The 22,271-nt window shown below is 37.2% G+C and overlaps 1 protein-coding gene across 7 annotated transcripts in view; it reads left to right on the forward strand.

Moving 5' to 3' along the window:
- CNKSR2 (connector enhancer of kinase suppressor of Ras 2) overlaps positions 1-22,271 on the forward strand; it is a 216,351-nt gene that overhangs the window by 102,229 nt on the left and 91,851 nt on the right. For 4 of the 7 annotated variants that reach the window (XM_056498644.1, XM_056498653.1, XM_056498673.1 and 1 more), the window contains 2 exons: positions 17,384-17,517; positions 21,283-21,494. In XM_056498644.1, the coding sequence (XP_056354619.1) occupies positions 17,384-17,517; positions 21,283-21,494 (346 nt within the window). Of the gene's footprint in view, positions 1-7,654; positions 7,802-17,383; positions 17,518-21,282; positions 21,495-22,271 lie in introns of all 7 variants that reach the window. The other 3 variants (XM_056498623.1, XM_056498634.1, XM_056498663.1) reach the window with 1 other exon arrangement.

A 22,271-nucleotide genomic window follows, 5' to 3' on the forward strand; every position in this document is an offset into this window, starting at 1 on the left:
TGACAATTTCTTTTAACTCCATAACCTCATCCTTCCTTTAGATAAGTGATGTTGCAAAAGTTTGCAGTTCACTTACTGGCTTATTTTGGATTTTGATTTTTTTTTTTTTTTCAGTTTGTTTGGTCATTAGTGGCCTTAACAATTTTTTTTAAATTTTTTTTTAAATTTTTTTTTTTTTTTTTTTTACAATTTCTTTGTACACGTCTTAATTTATTTTCACTATATGAATTCAGTCTCAAGAAACATCTGCTTCAAGGGTAACAGCACTGTTTAGCTGCAGGGCAGCTTGGGATCTCAAGTGTATTTTATACACTGAAAAAGTTGGGCAGGGGTCAAAGACTTTTGGAATTACTGACTCACTGGAACTATTCTAAAAAACTGAGTTTTGATTATGTAAACCTAATCTCAAAAAAACATATATGTATATGCATGTAAGTTTACATATGTTTGTTGTTTAAATTCCATGACAAGCATTTGGGGAATTTAAATATAAGACTGTGCAATGCACATACACATAAGTCAAATTCCCGTTGTGACATGAAGCACAGGGCCACAAAAATGAATTCCTGTGAGGCAAATGTGTCTGTGGGTTAATACTGCAGGGTCACTTCTGAGGAGCACATTCCTTATGCCGCATGGAATGTGGAGAACTTGGCTATTCCTCTCTCCTGAGGAAGGGGAAAGCTATCCACATCCATACTGCAGCCTGTGAGAAACCAGGGTGTGACCCAGCCTGCCTAAATCCTGCCTGAGCCTCCAGCTCGTGCCATCAGCTCTCTGTGCCTGCTTAGATATCTATCAGCACTTGGGTTTTCTAAGCACTCACCCAAGGCCACTCAAGGATGCTGAAATGTCCCCTCTTAGGCAGGGGAGGTAGTGTCCTTTGTCTGAAGCCCTGCTGAAATGAATAGGGCACCTGGGCTCTCCATGTATTCCCTGGAAGCTCCTGAAAATGAGGCCAAGGAAGGACTCTGGTGGCAACACCTTTATTCATAGAAGTTTAATTTCTATGCCCTTTGTGTAGAAAGGGGTAGGTCCTGCTCATCACAACGTGGCTCTCAGAACCCTCATTTCCTATATCCCAGTGCAAGGACCTAATGGTTTCTTGCCTGTTGTATGGCTGGGTTTTGTGTTTGCATAGTCCCATCAGTACTTTGCCCCCATGATATGCATGTCTTGGTGCTTGAGACACCTTCATAGTATTTGAAAGACTGAGTTCAGTCCCTCTGAAGGTAAATAATGTTGAGATCTATATTCTGAAACTAGATGGAAGGCTGAGTGAAAAATCTTCCAAATTGCCTGTTTGGTTTGCTCTCTTGTTTGGTTATCTGTACTCCTGGTTGGGGGGATAGATGCCTTATGATTACCACACTGCAGACAGCCAGTCACTGCAGGTACACAAGTGAAGGACAATGCTTTGAATTTCTGAGGTACACCAAATCTCAGTGGACTGGAATGAACCCCGTTTTTTTAAAGCCATATCCTAAAATGGGGAAATGAGACCCTTCTTCCTCAGAAATTGTACCTAGTAACTGACCTTTATATCTATAAAATATATAATCAGACCCATAGAGTTGGAGTCTTTGCTCTTCCAACAAATATGCTCATTTATTTGTTCTAGGATGTTGTGCTAGCAATGACTCAAAAGCAAAACAATGGGGTAGCTCTGAGCTGAAGGTTGATTGTATCAGTACAAAATGAAAGGTAAGCATTGCTATTAAACACTATCAAGCTTCAATACAGAACTGATTCTCTGTTCCTGGATAAATCAAGTTTTAGTTCCCCCATGGATAATACAGATGGTTGCCTCCTATACTGAGGTCCTCTGTAGTCATGTTACTAATATTGTCAAATTTGTTGAATTATGGTACTTTGCTGTACTTTGCAAAAGTTAAGCTCTGGGTCAGATACATTTTCTGACAAGGAAATGTGTTTAGGGCAGCTTAATGAGAGGTAGTGATTTCTGCACTCAGCTCTCAATTTGGATCCTAACTTAGTTTATTCTTGTGGAAATGTCTTAATTGTGGATCTTTGTAGTGTACATAGCTAAAAATTAATTTTAAAATCACTTATTTCATGTTTTGGTGGAAGTAAGCAATTTTTTTAGTGCAATATCAGGAATTATTCAAGTAAAAGATGGGGGTTTTTTCAATGTACTTTACATACAAACTGTGTTGTTATGACTTTGGGCAATGATACAGTGCAGTGTGATCAGAGACATTCGAAGGATGCACAGAACTGACTTTAAACATTGAATTAAAATTGCATTGATTTAAATAATACAGGCAGGATGTTCTTTAATTAGAATTGCAGCCTATGCAATCACAATATTATTAACCTCTCCTCTTTGGGAGAAACCATTATGCAAGTGTGGATGCTATTATCATGCTAGCTTAAGAACCTGGATAAATTCCTGAAAAGACATCTCCTGCTCTCCTGACACTACTTTCCCTGCTGAATACAGATACAGCTTTCATCTCTGTGGTAGTCCATGCTGTAAACATCCTTTTGAGGTTTCCTCACCAGTTATATTTTCTGGAGACTGAAGACCTATGACTTTCCACTAATTTTTTGCCTTTTCAGGCATCTGCAGCTGGGGAAAGGGAAGAAGATATTTGCTGCTAACATTTGTTTCATGGGGCTAGCAGCTGGCTGTCCTTGTTTCTGGCCAGTGTTCATGGAAATCAGTTGTTAATTTAGCAGCATGATGCTGTTAAATTTCTTGTCAGATTCTGAATTGCTTAATAACATGCTATGTTTGATAGTTGTTTGAAGTGCAGTATTGGGGTTTTTTTTCCTTATTGTGGAACTATTGTGTCTCAGGAAATGCAAGATGGTGTTTGATATGGAAGTTCCTAAAAAACCCCGTTTCTGAAGTTGAATGCACTTTCCCTCCTAGAAATTGTTCAAGTTTTAACTGAAAAATGAGGAAGAGCTTGAAGCCTGAAATGTTGATAAGTCCAAGTACTCTGGATATATGCAACTAATTACAGGCAGCATTGAAAGAAAAAGAATTTTGGTTATCTTCCCAGTCCACCAACTTTTTAAAATTAGACACTAGAGTGGATGTTACATATTCACATAGTTAAAAAATGATGTAGCAGCTTGTATTTAGCAGCAAGATTTTGTTTATCCTTCAAAAGATATTACTACTTTCACCTTTTCAAAATATGCAAGTCGGGAAATAATTAAAGTAATTGAAAAAAAAAATAACAGTTTTCTTTTCATGAATACAGAAAGCTTTAATTAACTTTCATGGGACTCTGGTCACCCTTAGAATAGAATGATGCCTGTAAAAATATGAACTCTGTTCTGTTTACCATTTCAGTGTTATTCTACTCTCTTGATGTAATTTCACTGTGTATTGGGTTTGCACACTGCTTTTAAATGACGTAGCTGTTCTCTGGGGATTCAAGTCCTAAATTTTTCAGACTGTAGGTTCTTTCACAGCATCCTAAAAATAGTGGTTGTGGGGCCATCCAATTGTATTTGAGCTGCCTGAATATTAATACTTTACAGCTCTGCTTTCTGGATCAAAATATACAGCAGTACTCATGAATAAGCGCAGGAGTGTGGGAATACTGTCAGGAGTGCAGCTGAAAAAAAAATTCAATGAATGGTCAGACTTACTTTCAGAAAAAGTAAGATTATTGCCAGTCTTATAAGCTTATCATAAGGGAGGAAATTGATTTATCTGAGGAAGAAAAGTAACTATTTAGGAAGAGCATTTTATTATTTAAAAGTTAAATTCTTGACAATTTAGAACAGGAATTGAAAATAAAAGTTTCATTTAAGGCTCTTGTAATATTGTCATCCAGATACACTTGCTGAAAGCCAAAAAAACAAAGAGATCTTTTAAAATACACTTCAGCTTGCTCAGAAGCATGTTTTTAGAGTGGTGGATGGGGACCTTTAACAGCATCCTTTGCTAAAGCTTCCTGCAATTTGGGTTAGTGGGTGCTTGGCAAGGAGATGAGGAGGATGTGCCAAGGCTGCGCAGGATGGAGGATGTGCCAAGGCTGCGCAGGATGGAGGATGTGCCAGTCTTGCCCTGCTGCAACCTGGGTGCTCCTGAGTGACTCTGGAGCACGGGTGAGGCTTCCCAGCCTGGCTACAGCCTCTGGACATGTAGTGGTGGAGGGAATGGGAGATGTGGAGGTGGCCTGATGCTGGTGCTGCAGGTCTGTGTCTGTTCTGTCCCTTTTGGGACCGTGGTGCCACCCCAGCAGCTCTCTTGGTCTGGCCTGGGGCCATCACTCCTTAGGTGTGGGTTACCCCTTCTGTCCCTCCCTTACCTGCTGGAGGAGTCTGTAATGTTGGCAAAACCAGCTCACATGACCCTCATGGCACCAGTGGCTGCCCTGGTCCCTCCCTGCACTGGCCCTGAGCTGCTCCGGCGGCCACAGGGGTTCAGGCTTGGGCAGCCAAGGCCAGCGCTGGGCTTAGGCTGCCATCAGAGACACCTCTCCTGACTGCTGCTTCTGGGTGGCACCAGTTTAACAAGGCAAATGTATTTAAAGCAACAACAGTAATTTCCTTGGCTCTTAAAAATGGCCACCTGGTCAGCACACTGCTGTTTTCGAAATTAATTGCTCAGGTTATTTTACTATAAGTAAAGTTGTCTGCTAATACAGTCCTATTACATATATTTTGAATTTTCAAACCAGCATTGAAACTTTCTTGTTGCTGTCCTTTTTTGCAGAACATGAGCAGGATAAAGGATATGATAGGGACTTTGAAAATTCTGCCCAAAAAACTTGATGATTCGAAGTTGCAAATTTTTAACTGTGGTAACGAGAAAGGAGATGTTAGAGAGAATAAAACCAAGTTGCACTTAAAGGGTAGGTTGTGTGTCACTGAAGTGGATTTCTGAAGAAGTTTTCAGTCCCATATGTAGTCCCCGCTTTTTGCTCTTTCCATAATTTTTTTTTTTGTCTGTGTCAAAATGAATTTTGAGAGGATCTAAACTATGTTGGAACTGAAAAACATGAAAAACATGGCCTCCCATGTGGACATCAATTTTCTTCAATTGATTGTTGACTGCCTCTTATGTGACTTGTTTCTCTTAGGTCAATTTAGTACTTTCTGTTCAGATTATGAGAAGCCATCAAGGCCTGTCTGAACAGCCAGAATACTTTTGTCAGGCAACTAGATAAAAGCAGAGGATGAACTACATTTGAAATTTATAGTAAACTCAGAATTTCACTGTGAAAAATTAAGTTAAATTGTTTTTATTCATGAGCTTCTAAATTAAATACATCAGATTTAGTGCTTTGAAGTGATTTTTTTCTTTAATCCCCCTAACTCTTATAAAGAGACTAGATAATCTCCCATTTATTGCAATATAAGGCATATTTCAAATACACGACACAGTTTATCTCTGCAAAGTATGAAAGTGCATTTAAAATAATTTTTAAAATGATAGCATAACTGGAAAGCTCCAATTTTATTTATATTCCTCTGGCTATTTCAGTGAGAAACAGATGGCTTTAAAGTACAGTTTTTGCATGCAGTGTCCTACCAATTTAAATGGGAATAACTGAATAACCTCCATAAATGGGAATAACCTCCATAACTGAGGTCAAATCATGTTCTCTTCAAGGCTGCCTGTGCTGCTTTGTTCAGAAGAAGGATTCTGCTCCACAAATTCCTCTTCAGTTCTTGCATTTGGGAATTACAGTGCAGTACCTTACCTTAGGTACAGAGATAGCTTACTTGAACTGTAGGCCAATAATGCCTTCTTCTGGATAGCAAATGAAACCTTGCATATGCCTACAGTGACATTATATAACTGTGGGGAATATATTGCTTCTAAGCAAGTGACAGAAGTCTCCAAAAATAAGGGAACAGTATTATAAATAGCAAGGGTTTTTTTATAAAATTGTAATGCCTTTATGCACAAAGCTTGGGCTTGAAGATATTTTGTTTAAATGCTGTTGAAATACAATGGAAACTTGAGTATGATGTGGGAATTGAGATGGAATTGGTTAATTTAATGTTGAATTTTATTCAAAATATAATAGCCATGTGCCTAGTTCACGGGACTCAAGGATTTCAGCATGCTTGGAAGTCTTCTATGAAAGCTGAAAAATACTCTATAAAGATGCATATTATAAATACCCTTTTCTTTGCATACAATTATGTTAATATAGAAGTGCATCCTGAATATAATGGGCTTTGCTGTGGTGGAAACAGGACAGGTAGGTTCACAGGAGATGAAGAAAGGGTGATGGGGTTTGAGCCATGTCTGTGATTCAGGGTTGTTGGTAAAATTAGTGTTGGCTCAAGTAGGGTGGGTGCTTGTTTGGGATAAGCAGTTCTTAAAATAAGTGATACTAACCAAAGTGAGGCCTGGTGTAATAGGGAATAAAGTACAAAATAAATAGCAGCAACATACACATGATTATATTGCTTAAGCATAGGTAATGTGTTTGTGTCATAGTGCACCAATGATAAGCAACATCTGTGCTCTTTGTTCATACTGCCAAGTTGATTTTTCTCATGTATTGATGTGATACAAAGTGACCTTATCACTTCAAAGTTCTAGATTTTTGTTTTTCCTCTTCTCAGCTGGGTAATTTTCTTCTTGACCGTTCTTTTTTATTGTGAAAGAAGGAAAATATTCATAACTGTGATCATTTACAAATTAGGAAAATTTACTTGTTTGTTTAGCAGGATGCGGGTGGGGGACAGAGCAAAAAGAGGTAGAAGAGCTGTCAAATTTACAGAAAGAATCACTTTCTGAGTCTACAGGCCAAGATTTTGAAGAGATGTTTGATTCTATGTATTGCCAGTCTAGGTGACAAACTACTTTTACTATCCTAAAGCATTTCACAATAGGTACTTTGTAGTCAGGCCTTATTCAGGCTTAAAACCATTGTCACGACTTAAAATGTTTTAGTATTTGAAGTACTTTTTCCAAAAATGCAAAATAAACTACTCAGAAAGTTCTGTCTTGCATTTATAAATAGAAACTTGTTGCTTTCCATTTTAATCAAAGTTTTAATTCTGGAATATTTCAAAATTCTGTAATTAAATTTAGAAAGTTTTATTTTGGGCTAATACATAGTGACCGGACTACATTTCTGTTGTTGATTTACTGTATTTGTTTCTGAAATCATCATAAAAGAAGCACTGTTTTTAAAAAGGCCTTGTGATTCCGATTTCATTTTTATAGCAGAGGGAAGAGTAGGTTTTCCTGAACTGGTTTGTACTTGCATAAGCTGCTAGGAGTAGTAGGCTTGTATGACTACATGTGGTTAGTGGACTTTGAATAGAAGCCACAAAGTACAAAATGCTCACTTTTGAAATGAACTGTTAATGCAAAACCCAGGGCTTTTCTAGTCCTTAAAGTCTATGTACCAGAGCTAAGTTTGAAAACACCTTGGAATTTAATTGTGCATTTGAAGTGAAGTAGCAGTAGTTTATTAATTCTAAAACTTGAAATTATGCATATACATCTTAATGCATTATAATAATTATTTTAGTTTATGTGATTTTTATGCAGTAATTAAGTTTTGACATTTCTAGAGTTAATCTCCTTTATGATATATATACACTCCTTTATGTTATTTACTAATCTTATTTAAAAAGGGAACATTAAATATTGAATAATGTACCTCAATTTTATTGTGATGATTTTACTGGTTACCAGGTGGGGTGGCAGTTGAAAAATTTGGTGAATGCACTACGAGAGGATCCGAGTGGTGTTATCTTAACTTTGAAAAAGCGACCTCAGAGCATGCTTACCTCAGCACCAGCTTTACTGAAAAATATGAGATGGAAGCCCCTTGCTCTGCAGGTAATGAAGCTTAATCATAAGTCATACACCATCATTTTAACTACAGATAATCTCAATGATGCTTTATTGTGCTTCATCCTCAGCAGCATACAGATTTACTCTTGTATACTCTGAAAAGTTGTTTCTGAAATTATTTCTCTGCGATTTGTTCTCATAGGCTTAATTGAAATTAAACCTGTTAGAACTTTTCAAAGTTAAGAAGTAATCATCCCAGTGTTCTACAATGCAGAAAGTAGCCTCAGATAATTTTTTTCTAGCTAAGGAGAGACAAACATACTTCACAAACCGATAAATTTTAGTTTGATTTCTTGTGAAGATCTCAGTACAGTATAACCTCAAAAAAGAGGGACAAAAATGTTTGAGTTCTCATTTTGATTACTGATGGAGTTATAGGAAAATTTATAACATGATTGTATTCAATAAACCACTTGACCATCAAAATTTCCTTATGTAAATAAAGCTGTACTTGTGTCAAAGTTGTCCTTGAGATTGAAGGCTTGCACATAAGAAGGCATAGCACAGGATGTCTGGCTGGGCACTTAATTTTAGTATGCCTGCAACGTGCTGAAAGCCGTGGAATGGTTTCATTAAAGCTTTCATGTTTAACTCTAGCATAAAATGTCACTGTGATGGATTACTCTAGGAAATAAAAGTTACATGCAGACTGATGAAGGCATGTAACTTACTGATGGAACCAACAAATAATCCATTTTTCCATTCAGTTCAGACAGAATACTGTTTAGAAATTTACTTTGTTTGCATGAAGAGTGCATTCTTTGTGACATTTCTGTTACCACACTAAAAATTCTAATTAAAAATTAAGTACATATGAAAGAGAAAAGACCTATGCAAAGTTTGGACAAAAGGAAAATTAGATACGGAAATGCCACTGCCATGATCTGTGGTCTTATGCTATTTGAAATGTTAGGAGATGCATAAAAAAGCTAATGCCATGAAGAACTACTTTCATATGTGTGTGTGTGTATATATGTGTGTGTGTATAAATACATCTTATAATGGTGAAATGCGTCATAGTCTTTGAAACTAAGTTCTTAAATGATTGAGATATTTTGGCCTTTCACATATAAAGAGCTGAATACACATGTGACAAAAACTTTCAACCAGGGATTAGTATCTGATCTGAATTTATCTGAAGATACAATTGCAAATCTGGATGCATGAAATGAGTGTATGAATGTCTTGAAGGCTACACTTTTTCCATAGCTTTAGTGAGAATATCAATACAAATGTAAAATACACATCATTGCTTTAAATGGGGTGAAATGCTTTCAGTCTAAATCCTGAGTTTGGGCGAGTTTGGTATTTCTTCGGATGAACTGGGCCGTTCTCCTAAATACTGCATTTTGCTTCACTTTATAATTTATTACCAGAATAATTATGTTGCAGACCCCACATCAAAAGTTTCTGTCAGGTACTTGGATCTTATTCAACTGATCTAACTTTAGATCTCCTATGTAAATATCTATATGTCATTCAGGTTTCTCATTTACACTCCCTTTGGCCAGCAGACGTGCATTGGTAATTACTGATTCATTCATTTTAGCCTGCTTTTGACTGATCTACATTGGGATACAGTGAATTTGGCCCTGCATATGCCTCTTTCTCTGCATTTCATGATAAAGGGAAATTGGACAGCTAGTTCTAATGTAGATTATCTGTACTGGATGACATTGGCTCTAGATAATGATTTTCTGTAATCTTACAGATTTGGGGAATGGAGGGGCAATGGGAATATTGGGGGTGGGAGGGCTGGTTCTTGCTGTTAGCTTGAAAAATCTGGATATTTTCAAGGCTAATATGAGCACAAATAGCAATAGTGTTAAACATTGCAGATATAATTCTGGTATCATGATGATGATATTCTGATTTTATCAAACATGACACCAGGATAAGACCAGAACCTCATTCAGCACTTATGTGTGCAGTGGGCATATGTGTGTCTGTTGTAATTTATAACTTTAGTGTGAGAAACAACAGTTTTCTTAAGTAGGCGGAGTGTGGACAAAGCTCCAGGGTGAAGTGCAAACTTCAGAAGATGCATAATGTGGAAATTTTTGTTGGTGATTTATGCAGATCAGAGTTGAACAGATGTTAAAGTCGGTTGATGTTAAAGTTTAAATGTAGCCTAAATGTGAAATCAGTACTGTATATTTTATCAATAACAAGCATCAAAGGAGGTCCAAGTGCAGTGTAATTTTATAGCTGTAAAAATATGAAGAAATTATGCTTATTTAACTAATTGTCTGAAAAAAAATTTTCGGAAAAAACTGTAAGTGTAACAATTGCAATTTGACACCATGGCTAGTCTGAAATTTCTTATGCTCATGATTCACATAAAGGAGCTATTCTTTAATAAAGCTTGGGATGTAATGTGGGAGGAGAGGGAGGAAAGTCAGCAAATACCAAAAAAAAACATAAAGGAAAGCAGTGCTTAACAACAACTTCTCAAGCAGGGAAGGTTATGGTAACTTGTTTTTCCATACCAGGATATCTTGAAATACTTGAGAATGTTACAAATGTGCTATCATCCCAGAGTTAATTGAACTATATGTATTATTCAGCAGACATAAGTTATAAGGAAATTGACACCCAGTAATAATTCTGTTAAAGTGCACAGCATTCAAAAGATTATAGAGTGAGATATGGGGATGAAATTCTGATAAAATGGAAAATAGGATGAGCAAAAAGACTGCTGTGGTCTTTTTGTTACTGCAAATAGAGTGAACACAAGAAAAATGTGGTGTCACAACCTAATAATATTGTGATGAGTGAGGTGGGAAGGTGGAAGTTTGCCCTAATGTAAGGAGGATGACACAAAATCAAACTTGAGTTTTTTGTATGTGTCCCACCAATCAATATGTTTAACAGCTGATGCCATTGGTGTAGAAGGTAAATATGTCAGTGTATTAAATTAGGAGACTCATTTACATTAAAATTTACATTGTGATGTTTAAGTTGCGAACCTTTGAAACTTAATTTTAGCTTAAAGTGAATAATGTGGAGGCATTATCGGTAAGTTACATTCAACTTGTTCGGTCCTTAATTGTTTTTAAGAATGTGAAGTTTGCCATTTGCAGCTACATGGCAAACTAGACTTAATGGAGAGATAATAAATTTCCTGTGAGCTGGGAAAGTGCTCCATGAGTGTCCCAGCTCGGGCAGTGTGCAGTACCACCAGTGTATCAGCTGGTTTGTGCTTGGGTATGCTAGGAGTTAAATTATAAACTGTGTGTGAAATGTTTAAGAGCTTTCTGCCCACTGTTAGTGTTCTAGATTAGCCACATTCCAGCCAAACATTCACAGTCTCCAAGTGTGGAGAATGTGTTTAGATCACTCAGATATTAACTGGTTTTTAATTGGCATAATTAGAATTTAATTGGCATTATTAGAATTTTCAGCTGTTTACTTTGAACAGCTCTGCCTTTGCATTGCAGTCTTGCCATGAATTAGGAGTTAAATGCAGACTACAGAAGTACTGATTAATTCTTTATGAGTTTTTTTTTTCTTTTTAGCAGAAACACTTATATTTATTATTTTCATAAATATTGTTATCCTTAGAATAAATATGAAAAGTTAGGGGAGAGAAAGAAAGAAGAATTATTAGGCATCTGGTGTATCAGTCCTGTAACTGAAATTGAATGGCTTGATGTACAGTAAAATAATACAATTAGCCTTTGGCTGTCCTATGCACCATTACATAATGAGTTTGTATTTACAAGTGCATTAATTCCAGCTCTAAGGTCAATCAGTACAGAAATAAAAAAACTCCTTTTTTTTCTGCCACTCGTGTCCTGATTAAAGAAAGTGCTATTTGGTTGGTTAGGTTTTTTGGTTTTTTTTAGTGTTTTCAGTGAGTTGATTGTCTGTTTTAATATCCATCAGTATCCAACCTCTTACTGATAATCAAGGTTCTCCCATGATGCATTTTAGAATCATGTCCAAATTTGTGAAGTCAAGGGATTTTTCAGCCTGTGTTTTTTGTTATTGCTTTTGCAACAGTTGACTTAGGCATCTGTGGCCTTGAGGGGGGGGAAATTTAGTGGTTGCTTTTTGCAAAATTGAAAGTACTCATTAATATGGTATTGTACCATAAATATTAAGATGTTATGCCTGCAAGACTAACCTTACTAAATTTGCCTTTCAGTTAGTTTTTTTTAATTAGTCTGATCCATTATGTGAGAACCTAGAATGGTATTGCAGTTTGTAATTTTTATATTTCTGACTCCTACTAACCAATTAACTTTAACTGTTAATTTTTTTTATTTTCCTTGTTTGATATAGCGGTGGCTTTATCTTTAATAGCGGTGGCTTTATCTTTAAACTCTCCAAATTTCTGTCTGGTTCAAAGCCTAACCAAAATAAAGTTCCTCTACTCTAGATTGTCTGTTTTATTTCTCCTGTCCACTTTTGTTATTTTGGGGAGGTTGCAAAGGAAGGCTCCTTCAACTGCTGTCTGAATAAGGGTGGAAAGTTCAATAGAGAAGATTCTCAGAGCAAAGAAAGTTTGTGTAAGTCACTGTCAGCACATTAGCAAGAACCTAGCTGCAAAGTCCTCCTTTGCCTTCTGGAAAATGCTTTGTTCATTACCCAAAGAAGACTTTATTACAGTGTGGAAGACTCTTCATCCAGTTTTGTTTCAATACAGAGAAGAAGTGCTAGAGCAGCCCGTGCCATGCTTCAGTTAGTTTGGAATGCAGCTGCTGGTGTCAGTGAGAAGCTCTTCCTCATGGCAGTGGGACAGGGGCAGGTCCAGCTGCCAGCCACATTGGTGTCTTGACTTGGAAAAAAGCCTTCTGACCCCTCCTTCACAAAGCCTTTTTAAATGTCACCTTTTGGATATCTTTATAGTTCACTGTACTGTTGTGTATTTGATTAAATTGTACTGGTTTAAAAGCACCAGCAGCTCTGTATCTCTAGTGTTTTTAACAGAGTTTGTTTTGGATTAGATATGCATCATATTTCCACTGTCATATATTCAGCTTTTCATTTTCCTAAGAAGCAGCTGCAATAATAACAAATGCTTCATTTGAAATAAAATGCTACTATTGTTATTTATATTCATTATATTTTCTTCTTGATTATATTACCTCCTTCATTCATCTAGTCACAATGCAATATACTGTTTTCATCATTTATGACTAGAGCTAATGATCCTACACTTTTTAATTATTAAGTTTGAATAAAATAGTAACTTGTTTGCTTTTAAATTACTTAGTTGTCTTTTAACTGCATGGGAACTGGGCATTCTTTGTAGCTCTGTTAAAATGAACTCTCACTGAATTGGTTACAGTATCTCATTACTTCACGTCATGATTGTTCTATAAAAAGTTTATTTTATTGGAAAAATTTTGTTCAATGTATTAGTGTAAAGTAAAATCTGATTATTGATGCAAATACTGTATACTGTAATTTAACATTTTTTATTAGTTTTGCTTATATTTTTAAAAATTGTATGTCTTTTTCTGGAGGAATGTTTCTCAAACTTTTATTGCAGCTTCCAAGGGAGTTAATGAAAGGTTCAAAGAGTTTTAAAAAACATTAAAAAGAATTTTAGATAGTATATATTAAATGTTGTTTACATTCATTGTTTAGATAGAAAAATCAAAAGGAATATGCTGACTCACTGGGACACCCTCTCAGTTTCTTTAGGACTGGGGGTGCAAAAAGCAGCAGTGGGTCCTGTTAGCAAGAGGGAGGTGGGGACCACAGGGCAGAGCCAACCAAGGACAGAGGAGAGGGCACTTGTGTGCTGTCAGTCAGTACTTACAGGGATTCCCTTTTTCCCAGTGTTAGAGAAACCAAGCTGCTGTGAGTAAACGTGGCTGGTTCCCAGTTCTGCAGACAAGCCACAGCTCAGGGAAGGACTTATGAACCTGAGAGAAGCTGGTTCATTCAAAATGTTTGAGAAATAGTTCTCCAAAATATATTGAATTACAGATTTTGTGTCTGTCATTGTCAATTAAGACTGAAGCAGGGTTGTTTGTGGGACATTTTTTAGGTTGTGTCCGGCTTTTCCCACAGGCCAAGTGTTCAACTCTTTAGACCTAAAAATGTTTTAGTTTTATTGCTGTTTCAGCAATCCCACTTGCTCTGGCCAGCCTGCCAAAAGGAACTGCAGCAGGAGAATCTCTACTCCTTGGAAGGGAATTAAATCAGTGGTACCACTGATCTCCAAGGGAAGCAGTTGAGAAATACTTGCTTGGAGTTGCGTGTGGTTTTGTGTCCAGCGTGCCTGCATGTGGCCCACTGAGTGGCTGCCATTGAAATAGAGAGCCACATGAGCTGCTTACTTGAACAGATGAGGTCTCTAAATTTCAATGCAAAATGCTATGTAGATGTACCATACCTCTAGACCATGCTCTTTTCAACCAGAGGGGTCTGAAGACTTCTTCATTCTGTATATAAAAATGAAAGCTGAACTTCTACAGCACAAGGTGGTAGTTGCAGCAAGGCTCTCAGTGTATTGAGCTACTACCAGAAGAGATTATTTAAATGTTTTTACCATGGAAAAAGTTCTTACTAAGCTACTGAATTACTGGTATAGTCATGATAACTACTGTTTTGGTTTTTTAAAAAAAGGGGTGTTTTTAAATTAGGATTTCCTTTTTTTCTAGTAGACAACTTTTTTGTTTCGGTGCAAATAAGCAGAAAGTTGAGTTTGCCAATGCAAAAGAAATCTGGAAAATATTTCTGAGACATCCTAGTATTTATTGGGACAATCCTACAGGATTGTACCTACACCTGGATTGGGTTATGATTTTTGTGATTTCTGTCCCTTTGGGGCTCCAGGTGCCCTTGGAAGGTGAATTTGCTTTGCTCTCGTGTGAGGAACCACAGGCATTTGGTGTCCACAGTTACACTGTGTCTGCACCTCTGACAGTGTCTGACAGGGAACCACTGGCCTTCAGTGAGTTGGATAGCTTGTGGCTTTTTGTGTTAGACTGAATACCATTTCTTCCTCTTGCACTCACTCGTTTAAACACCTTCCTGTGCTAAAAGATAAACAAAAACATGCATTTGTCAAAGGTGTACAAACCCAATCTGATTTCCAGGATCAACCAGCAAATTGCCTGGAGGACAAACTGACTTATATGTCAGGGTTGTGTGTTATACCAAACATATTACTCAGACTTCAGCTCCTTCCCCCCCACCCCACCCCAGGAAATTGGGGCAATATCATTAGAATTTAAATAGTTGCAGCCAGGCATTCTAGGCTGTAACACAAGGGAAATTTGCTCCCTTTGTCCTCTAGCCTTCCAGCAGCTTGTCAGGATCACAGAAGCACATCAAACTCTTGTAAGTCCAGAACACACTTATGCTTGAGCATGATTTTCCCTGCGTAACATAAACCATAAACTCATATTGACTGTCACAGTCTCCAAGTTCCCTTTTCCTCTTACCTCCCTTTTCATGCAGGTAAAGTAAAGGCTTGTCTTCTTCCTCTAAATGCAGAAGAGCAAACCCACCTGCACAGTTTGACCTCCTCTCAGTGCTTCTGCTGGTATGAGCCATGAGCAAACAGCTTGGGCTTAACACGTGTTAACAGGATCTAGGTCACAAAATCCTCTTGGCTTACAATGAAAAATAATTCAACAGGCTACTCAGCAAGCTATGAAGTGTTATCATTATAGAAGTGCTAGGTATCAGCAAAGTAACAGACACTGATGTATTAGTCAGTGACTCTAAAGCATCTATGGCTACAGTGTCACAAAAGAAAATATAAAGGTTAAGATTTTTCTCTGAAAGAGGAAAGGGGGATGTTTAGAATGTTTTAATTGTTTTGGGTTGTTTTTTTGACCTGTTTTTGCCACCAATTTTATACTTATTTTTGCAGACTTGTCTTGTTTTTAGTGGTTGTAAAGTCTTTTACCTGTCTGGTTTTTTGTGTGTGTCTTTCTCCCTTTCTTCCTGTAAATACTGGCAGTCTTTCTTTGGCCTGGCTGTAGAATACTCACATTAACTCTAATGAGCAATGAAAGAGTTGAGCAATATCACTGTTTATAGGAGACAAATTTTGAACATTCAAAACCAGAAAACTTGTTTCAGTTTATAGCTATTGCTCTAAAGGTGGACTTGCAAAGTTTTAACAAGCCAATTTTAAGCATGCATTTTATTATGTTGGAGCTACATAGCACCTAGCACAGCTCTGTTTCTCAAACAAGGCATTAACTGGCTAAAGGATGAGGTTGCCTAAGTGATATTCATTGTTCCTGCATACAGATTGTAAAAAAGTAATGCAGTGATGGGATCATGGCTTGATAGGCATAGATTTGTATCACTTATCAGGAGCTGAGGAAAGACCAACATTCTGGCAATGTTCCTGCTTTAAACTTTTTAGGTTTTCTGCTACAGTGTCAAGATTAATATCTAGAAAACAAGAGCTGATTATTCTGCACAGGAATACCCTTTTGGTCTGTCATAAAGTATTGGTAATAGTGCTGGGAGAAGGATCTTTCTGTGCACCCATTCAGTCCACATTTAGAGCTTCTCTGCCATCAATACAATGTGAAATGTTTGTGTCTTCAAATAGTTACTAAGGTCAGAAATTGTAGGTATAGTGAACTCTTCAATCCCAGCACTTCTTTCTTCAAGGAGTAAACTTCCAAAAATATGGAGGAGGAAAAAACTCTTTCAAAGCAAAACTCACTATGTTTGTTTTAATATTAGATTCTTTTTAGGGAGTATGAAGATACTCTTGTACTTGCTGTTCTATTCTTTCTTTTTCTTCTGCCTGACTTTAGCTGTCACACAGACACAAGGCTTTTGTTTTTAGACAGACATGTTATTGAGTAGACTACAACAATCAGACTTTTCTTCTTATTTGATTTTTCTGCATCTGTGTAGAGACTTATAAAATCTTGTGAAAATCTTGTGAGAAAATGTGATTAAGATGAAGGATCCTATCTGGACTGGAATGATAGCTAGAATGCATGATTATTTTGCAAAGAGGGTACAGTTTATTTACCTGTGAGTAAATGTTATTTTGTGAGGAGTGTGCCCAGGGGAATAAAGAAGAAAAATAATCTCCAGTTGATTCTCTCATAGCACGTGTACTCTGAGGATGCAGTACCTGATTTAACAGCATCTGCAGGCATAAACTGAGGCTTTTACAGTTAATTCTTAAGCTGTAGAGCAGATGGGAGGACTTGACATTCAGTTTAATGCCTACTTGTGCACCTTTTGCTGTAAACACTAGACTTTTTCTTTACAATGCTAGTTTAATTAAGGAATTAACTGGATTCTGTATGTTATTTACCCATTAAGATTTCACAAGTAGCTCTAGTGATCACTAATTTTATGGGCATTGGCAATAAACTTGCTGTGCTAAAGGGAAAAAGATGTAATCAGAGGAGTCAATTTTATGAGCACAATACATGTCCATTTGTAGATCTGTCTTCTTAGCATGAGTGGTTCTTTAGTCAGTTTAAAAGCACAGAAAACATTAGAACTGCTGATTATTTCTTTAGCTTTCTGAATTATATTCTGATTTTGGCTTTTACAAATAAAAATGTGTAATATAGAAGAATAATCCTGATTATTTCTCTCTTTCTTTTGAACCAGCCTCTTATTCCTAGAAGCCCTACAAGCAGTGTTGCTACTCCATCCAGCACTATCAGCACACCTACAAAAAGAGACAGCTCTGCCCTTCAGGATCTCTATATACCCCCTCCTCCAACAGAACCTTATGTTCCAAGGTAAAAAAGACCATTTCACAGTACAATTTTATATAAAAAATGTTTGTGAAGTAACTGACCATTTTATTCTTATCTGTTTATTAGTCTGCCCTGCAGAAAATACTGTATTAATACTGTATTTTGCAGATAAACTGGTTATTAGGGGTAGATGTGTTGTATCAGGCCAAGAATGTTCTGAGTCAGTATCTTGTCTGTAAAATGGACAGTAGCCTTTAGAAAAGAAGGTGCAGTACCCTGTTTTCTCAAATATGGGGTGATACATTGATTGCAACAATCTCATCCTCATTCAGAAGAGCAAAAGTTACCTGAGACCCTGAATCTGTAACTAGGAAAGGAGCTTGTATTTGTCCCCTTGCCCAATAATCATGATGCAGCAAGAGAGTCTAAGTTAAATGCAATAAACTTTTCAACAACAGCGTTGCTTAGTCCTGCCATAGTTTTCTTTTTCAGATATATTTGATAAGATAGCATTAGAGCAAATTTCAGGTTTGTGTTTTAGCATGGCTACTCTGCTAGACTGTGCAGTGACCATGCTGTTCCTTGTTAATATAGCTGCTGCTCTGACCTGCTGCCTGGAACAGGCATTTTCATCTCTCCCACCTCTCTGGACTTGCTAAGCCAGAAGAACAGCAGATTCTCCTTGCAGATTCATTAGCCTACCTTTACACAACCACAAATGATTCAGTATAATTCTGTAATATACACAGATGTTGGGTTCCTGAAACTCTGAGAGAATTATGTCCTACAAATAGTACAAAAAGTGGCTACTCAGAGGTCTAGGATTGTATTTAAGAAGAATCAGATCTCCTAAAGCTTCCATAATCTTAGACACAGGATATAATATGTCCAGTCAATGTATTTTTAAATTAATTACTGCTTTTCTTTTAGTTACCTTTCTTGGCAAGATTATAAGGGCAGCATGTTCCTACTTGTACCTGAGTTTCTTGTAGCTGAGTTTTTATTACACTTTCTTATCAGCAACTCCTCTAGACAGTTGATAAGATGTATAACCTGATATTGACAGGACTTGCCAGGAGATTGGCTAAGAGTGAGGTATATGGTAAGTTAAATTTCCTGCTGGGAAGGAGAAGTTAAGATTCTGTGATAAATTCTTACTATTCAGAGATACAAGAAACTTTGCAGGTCAGAAGTGTGGTTTTGACTTCATGAGGATGTCAGAAGCCTTTTCTGAAGTCTTAAGTTGTGTCCCATGTTCCTTCCTTATCCTTGCCTTATTTGTACCTGGTTTGGTTTTTATTTCTCAGAGAAAAAAAAAAAAATTCTAATGTGACATGTATAACCCAGTTGAACTTACACATACTCTAGTTTACTATAACTATTTTTTTTCTTTTAATTAAATGAGAACATTCTTAGTCATGACACTTGAATTCTCAGTCATGACACAGGAATGGAATATATATTTTACCTTCCTGATAACAGTTCTTTGTTATACTCACATAAATATTTTAAGGGCGTGGTTTTCAGAAAATATACAGCAAAGAGCTAAATATTTAATTCTAATCCTTTAACATAAAAAGAGCTGGGGGGAAGAAATACCCAACTAAAGCATAATCTTAGGTGTGTTTCTCTTTGAATGCAGTAGTCATATGCTAAAGACCTAGTGCTCCTGAAACTATACTGTCTTATACCTTTCTACTGATTCTGGTTATGTTTGTCATCACAAAAATATTTCTATTTGATGAGAAGTGCATCCTTAGTGCATTTTTAAAGTATTTTTGGTGAACATTCACTACTCTTCAGTTTTTGAGTTCTGCTCTAGAAATTGAGATCTTCCAAATGCATTTTGATTATTTTTAATAACATCTCTTAAATCATGATGATCATGCAGTAGTTTGGACCAGTTCAGAGTAAATCTTATAATACATATTAGTACAAGCTGTAATCTTGTAGAGATGTTAAGCTTTGTACATTTGCATTTTTTCATCAGCTTAATCCAAATAGACTGTTCTTGATTTCACCTGTCATGTCGGGTGGAATGTTTCTGAATAATTTGTTTGGGTATTTCATCAGGTTTTTTGCCCATGATTAACTATATTAAATCATGTGTATATTTTGGGTATTATCGGACTGCTCAGCATCTGTTTCTCAGTTTGCTGTTGCCATTCCAAAGGGAAAAAAAGCCAAATAAGCCTCCTTTTACTACTGGAATAGAGGAAAAGACTCGATATTTTGATGTAAATTGTAAAACCCAAAGCCTTGGTGATGATGCCCACAGACAGTACAGCTGCTGACGTATCCTCACGTGGATGGCACGACAAAAAGGGACCAACACTTTCCATGTGCTGCTTGTATGTTAGTGCATGCTCATATTTATCAAGTGCAAGTATTTTGGGGATGAGACCTGGCGCCCTCATCTCTAGAGGGTTGTGACAAAAAGTGTTTGCTGACAAAGGGTATTTGCTGATGGCTCTGAACTTCAAGATCCCCCTAGGTCAGGCTGCTCTGCCTTCCTTGTGCCAGCCCCTGCTGGTGGCTGCAGCATCGATTGGCATCTGGCTGGTTTATGTCAGTGTCCATCACGTTACCTGCTGGGTCCCCAACTCTGTCACCACAGCAAGGCTCTGTGGCTGGAGGAGTGCTCACAGCCCTGCTGGGGCTGCACCAGCCTCCTCACTAAGCCAACACCATCCCTACTCTGGGGAAGCAGCTTGCCAAAGTGAGTGTGTGATCAGTGGAGTTTGTGATGCTGCACTGTCACACTGAGGCAGGATGGCTTTTTCTCATCCTTCGTGGCTGCCTGGGTCCCATGAGGAGGCTTTGCTTGGTCCTCAGATGGAGTCTCAGGGTGCCAGGTGAAGTAGGGGTCAGCATGCTAGCCAGCTTGGAACTCACATGGAAGTTCACAGGGCTGATGGACTCCATCAAGAGCATGTGGCCCAGCTTGTCTCTTGATTACCTCTTGAATACCTACTTCTCTCTTGACTACCTGCATTTTGCTGCCCAGAAACGACTGATCAGGTCTTTTGCAGCTATTTCCAGGCAGTTCTAGCAGCACATTTACTAGATGAGCCCTGGTTCATCTAGTGCAAGAAATGACTCCTAGTCCAGCACAGGCTGGTGGCTTTAAGTAGTTTCCATTTTCAAAGAGTGGGGCAGGGGTGCAGGAAAGCACAAAGATCTTGGGGATCTGATTCAAAGTGAAAAGTCAGTATCCTGGGGTGCCAGCTGATAAGCAGGTGCTACACACTGTATGTGATACTGCATGGATGTACTTATACAACTTCTAGACCTGAAATGATTGTGCAAAACTATATAAGGTATCTGTATGTCTTCTGTGCCTGATTTTTCTTTTCTGGGATAAAGTGTATGGAATGAGATTGAGTTTGCTGATGCTTGCCATATAGCCATATCTTTAAAGTATCCAATTTATTTAAAAATGTAAATATAAAAAGGTAAGGACAACATTACTCCTCTGCCCTAAATCACAAAATGCTAGGTAGAGTCCAGAAAAAAAGAGAAGAATAAGAAGAGTAACTGCACATCAGCTTTATTTCTAGAATTCTTTTCAGAGAAATCAATGAGATGGATAAATCAGTAAAAAACAGAACAAATAGAAATGTGTGAGGTAACTGGCATATAAATGCATATATATGCATATATGCTGTGTGATCCTGATGTGGGGTGGATTTCATCTGTTTCAGTGTATGAAATACTGGCATAGGCCCATGTTTATTGAAATATTCACAGTATAAAAAAATGAGTGTCTTATCTCAATACATTAAAACCTTCTCTTTTTAACTTAAGGGATGAAAAGGGAAATCTCCCCTGTGACGACGTTGGCAGACATATAGTGGGCAAACCAGTTCATACAGGATCTGAATCTCCAAACTCGTTTCTGGACCAGGAGTATCGGAAACGCTTTAATGTGGTTGAAGAAGATGCAGTTCTGTACTGCTATGAGTATGAGAAAGGAAGAACAAGTGGTCCTGGAAGGAGGGAGAGCACACCGACATATGGTACAGCACTGATCTCATAAAGATAATCACCATTTGTTGATTTTAGGATTTTCATGCATCTGCTTTTGTTTTTAACCATGAAAATATTTCTGGTGGCCATTGGTTTTGCTGAGAATTCAATACTACTTTAGTCGTGTTTCAGCCTAAGAGCTTATTCTGTTATAGGAAAGAAAAATATTTACTATGATAGGTAAGTCCATTTTAAAATTGATGGGTTTTCTGAATGTAAGTTCTGTTTGTGCTATCAGCTTAGTTTTCCAGAATATGTTTCGGTATAATTTTATTGAAAAAAGCATATACCAGAAGCTCATGTTTTTTTACTAAAAATACAGAATGGAAATTTTCTCTCATTATAAGGGTAAGACTCGAATAAGTTTTTGAATTCAGCTTTGGAAAAATTTTCCTAGGTATAATAACAATTAAACCCTTTCAGATTTACCAAGAGATAACATGCTGATTTCATGCTGCACTGCTCTCTAAAACACTCTAATTTTTCTTTAGTCCCAGAATTGAAGTATGACTGATGATAGTGGTCTTTTTTTTGGTAATACTGTATTAACCTCCTGTAATTTTCTGTATTACAAGTGATGGCTTTTTACGTATAGCAGTTTCTCTTTATTTGAGATCATAGATTGTTTAAGAAGGAATTTTGCATGTAAGCATGCACATGTACATGCATCATGGTATATCCACATCTTAAATTTTGGCTTGGATTTAGGATGAGAATTCAGAAACAATTTCTGGTAAGAGTTTTGATGCTCAAACCCTTGTACTCCA

The sequence above is a fragment of the Oenanthe melanoleuca genome, chromosome 1 (genome assembly GCF_029582105.1).
Source record: "Oenanthe melanoleuca isolate GR-GAL-2019-014 chromosome 1, OMel1.0, whole genome shotgun sequence".
NCBI classification, from domain to species: Eukaryota; Metazoa; Chordata; class Aves; order Passeriformes; family Muscicapidae; genus Oenanthe; species Oenanthe melanoleuca.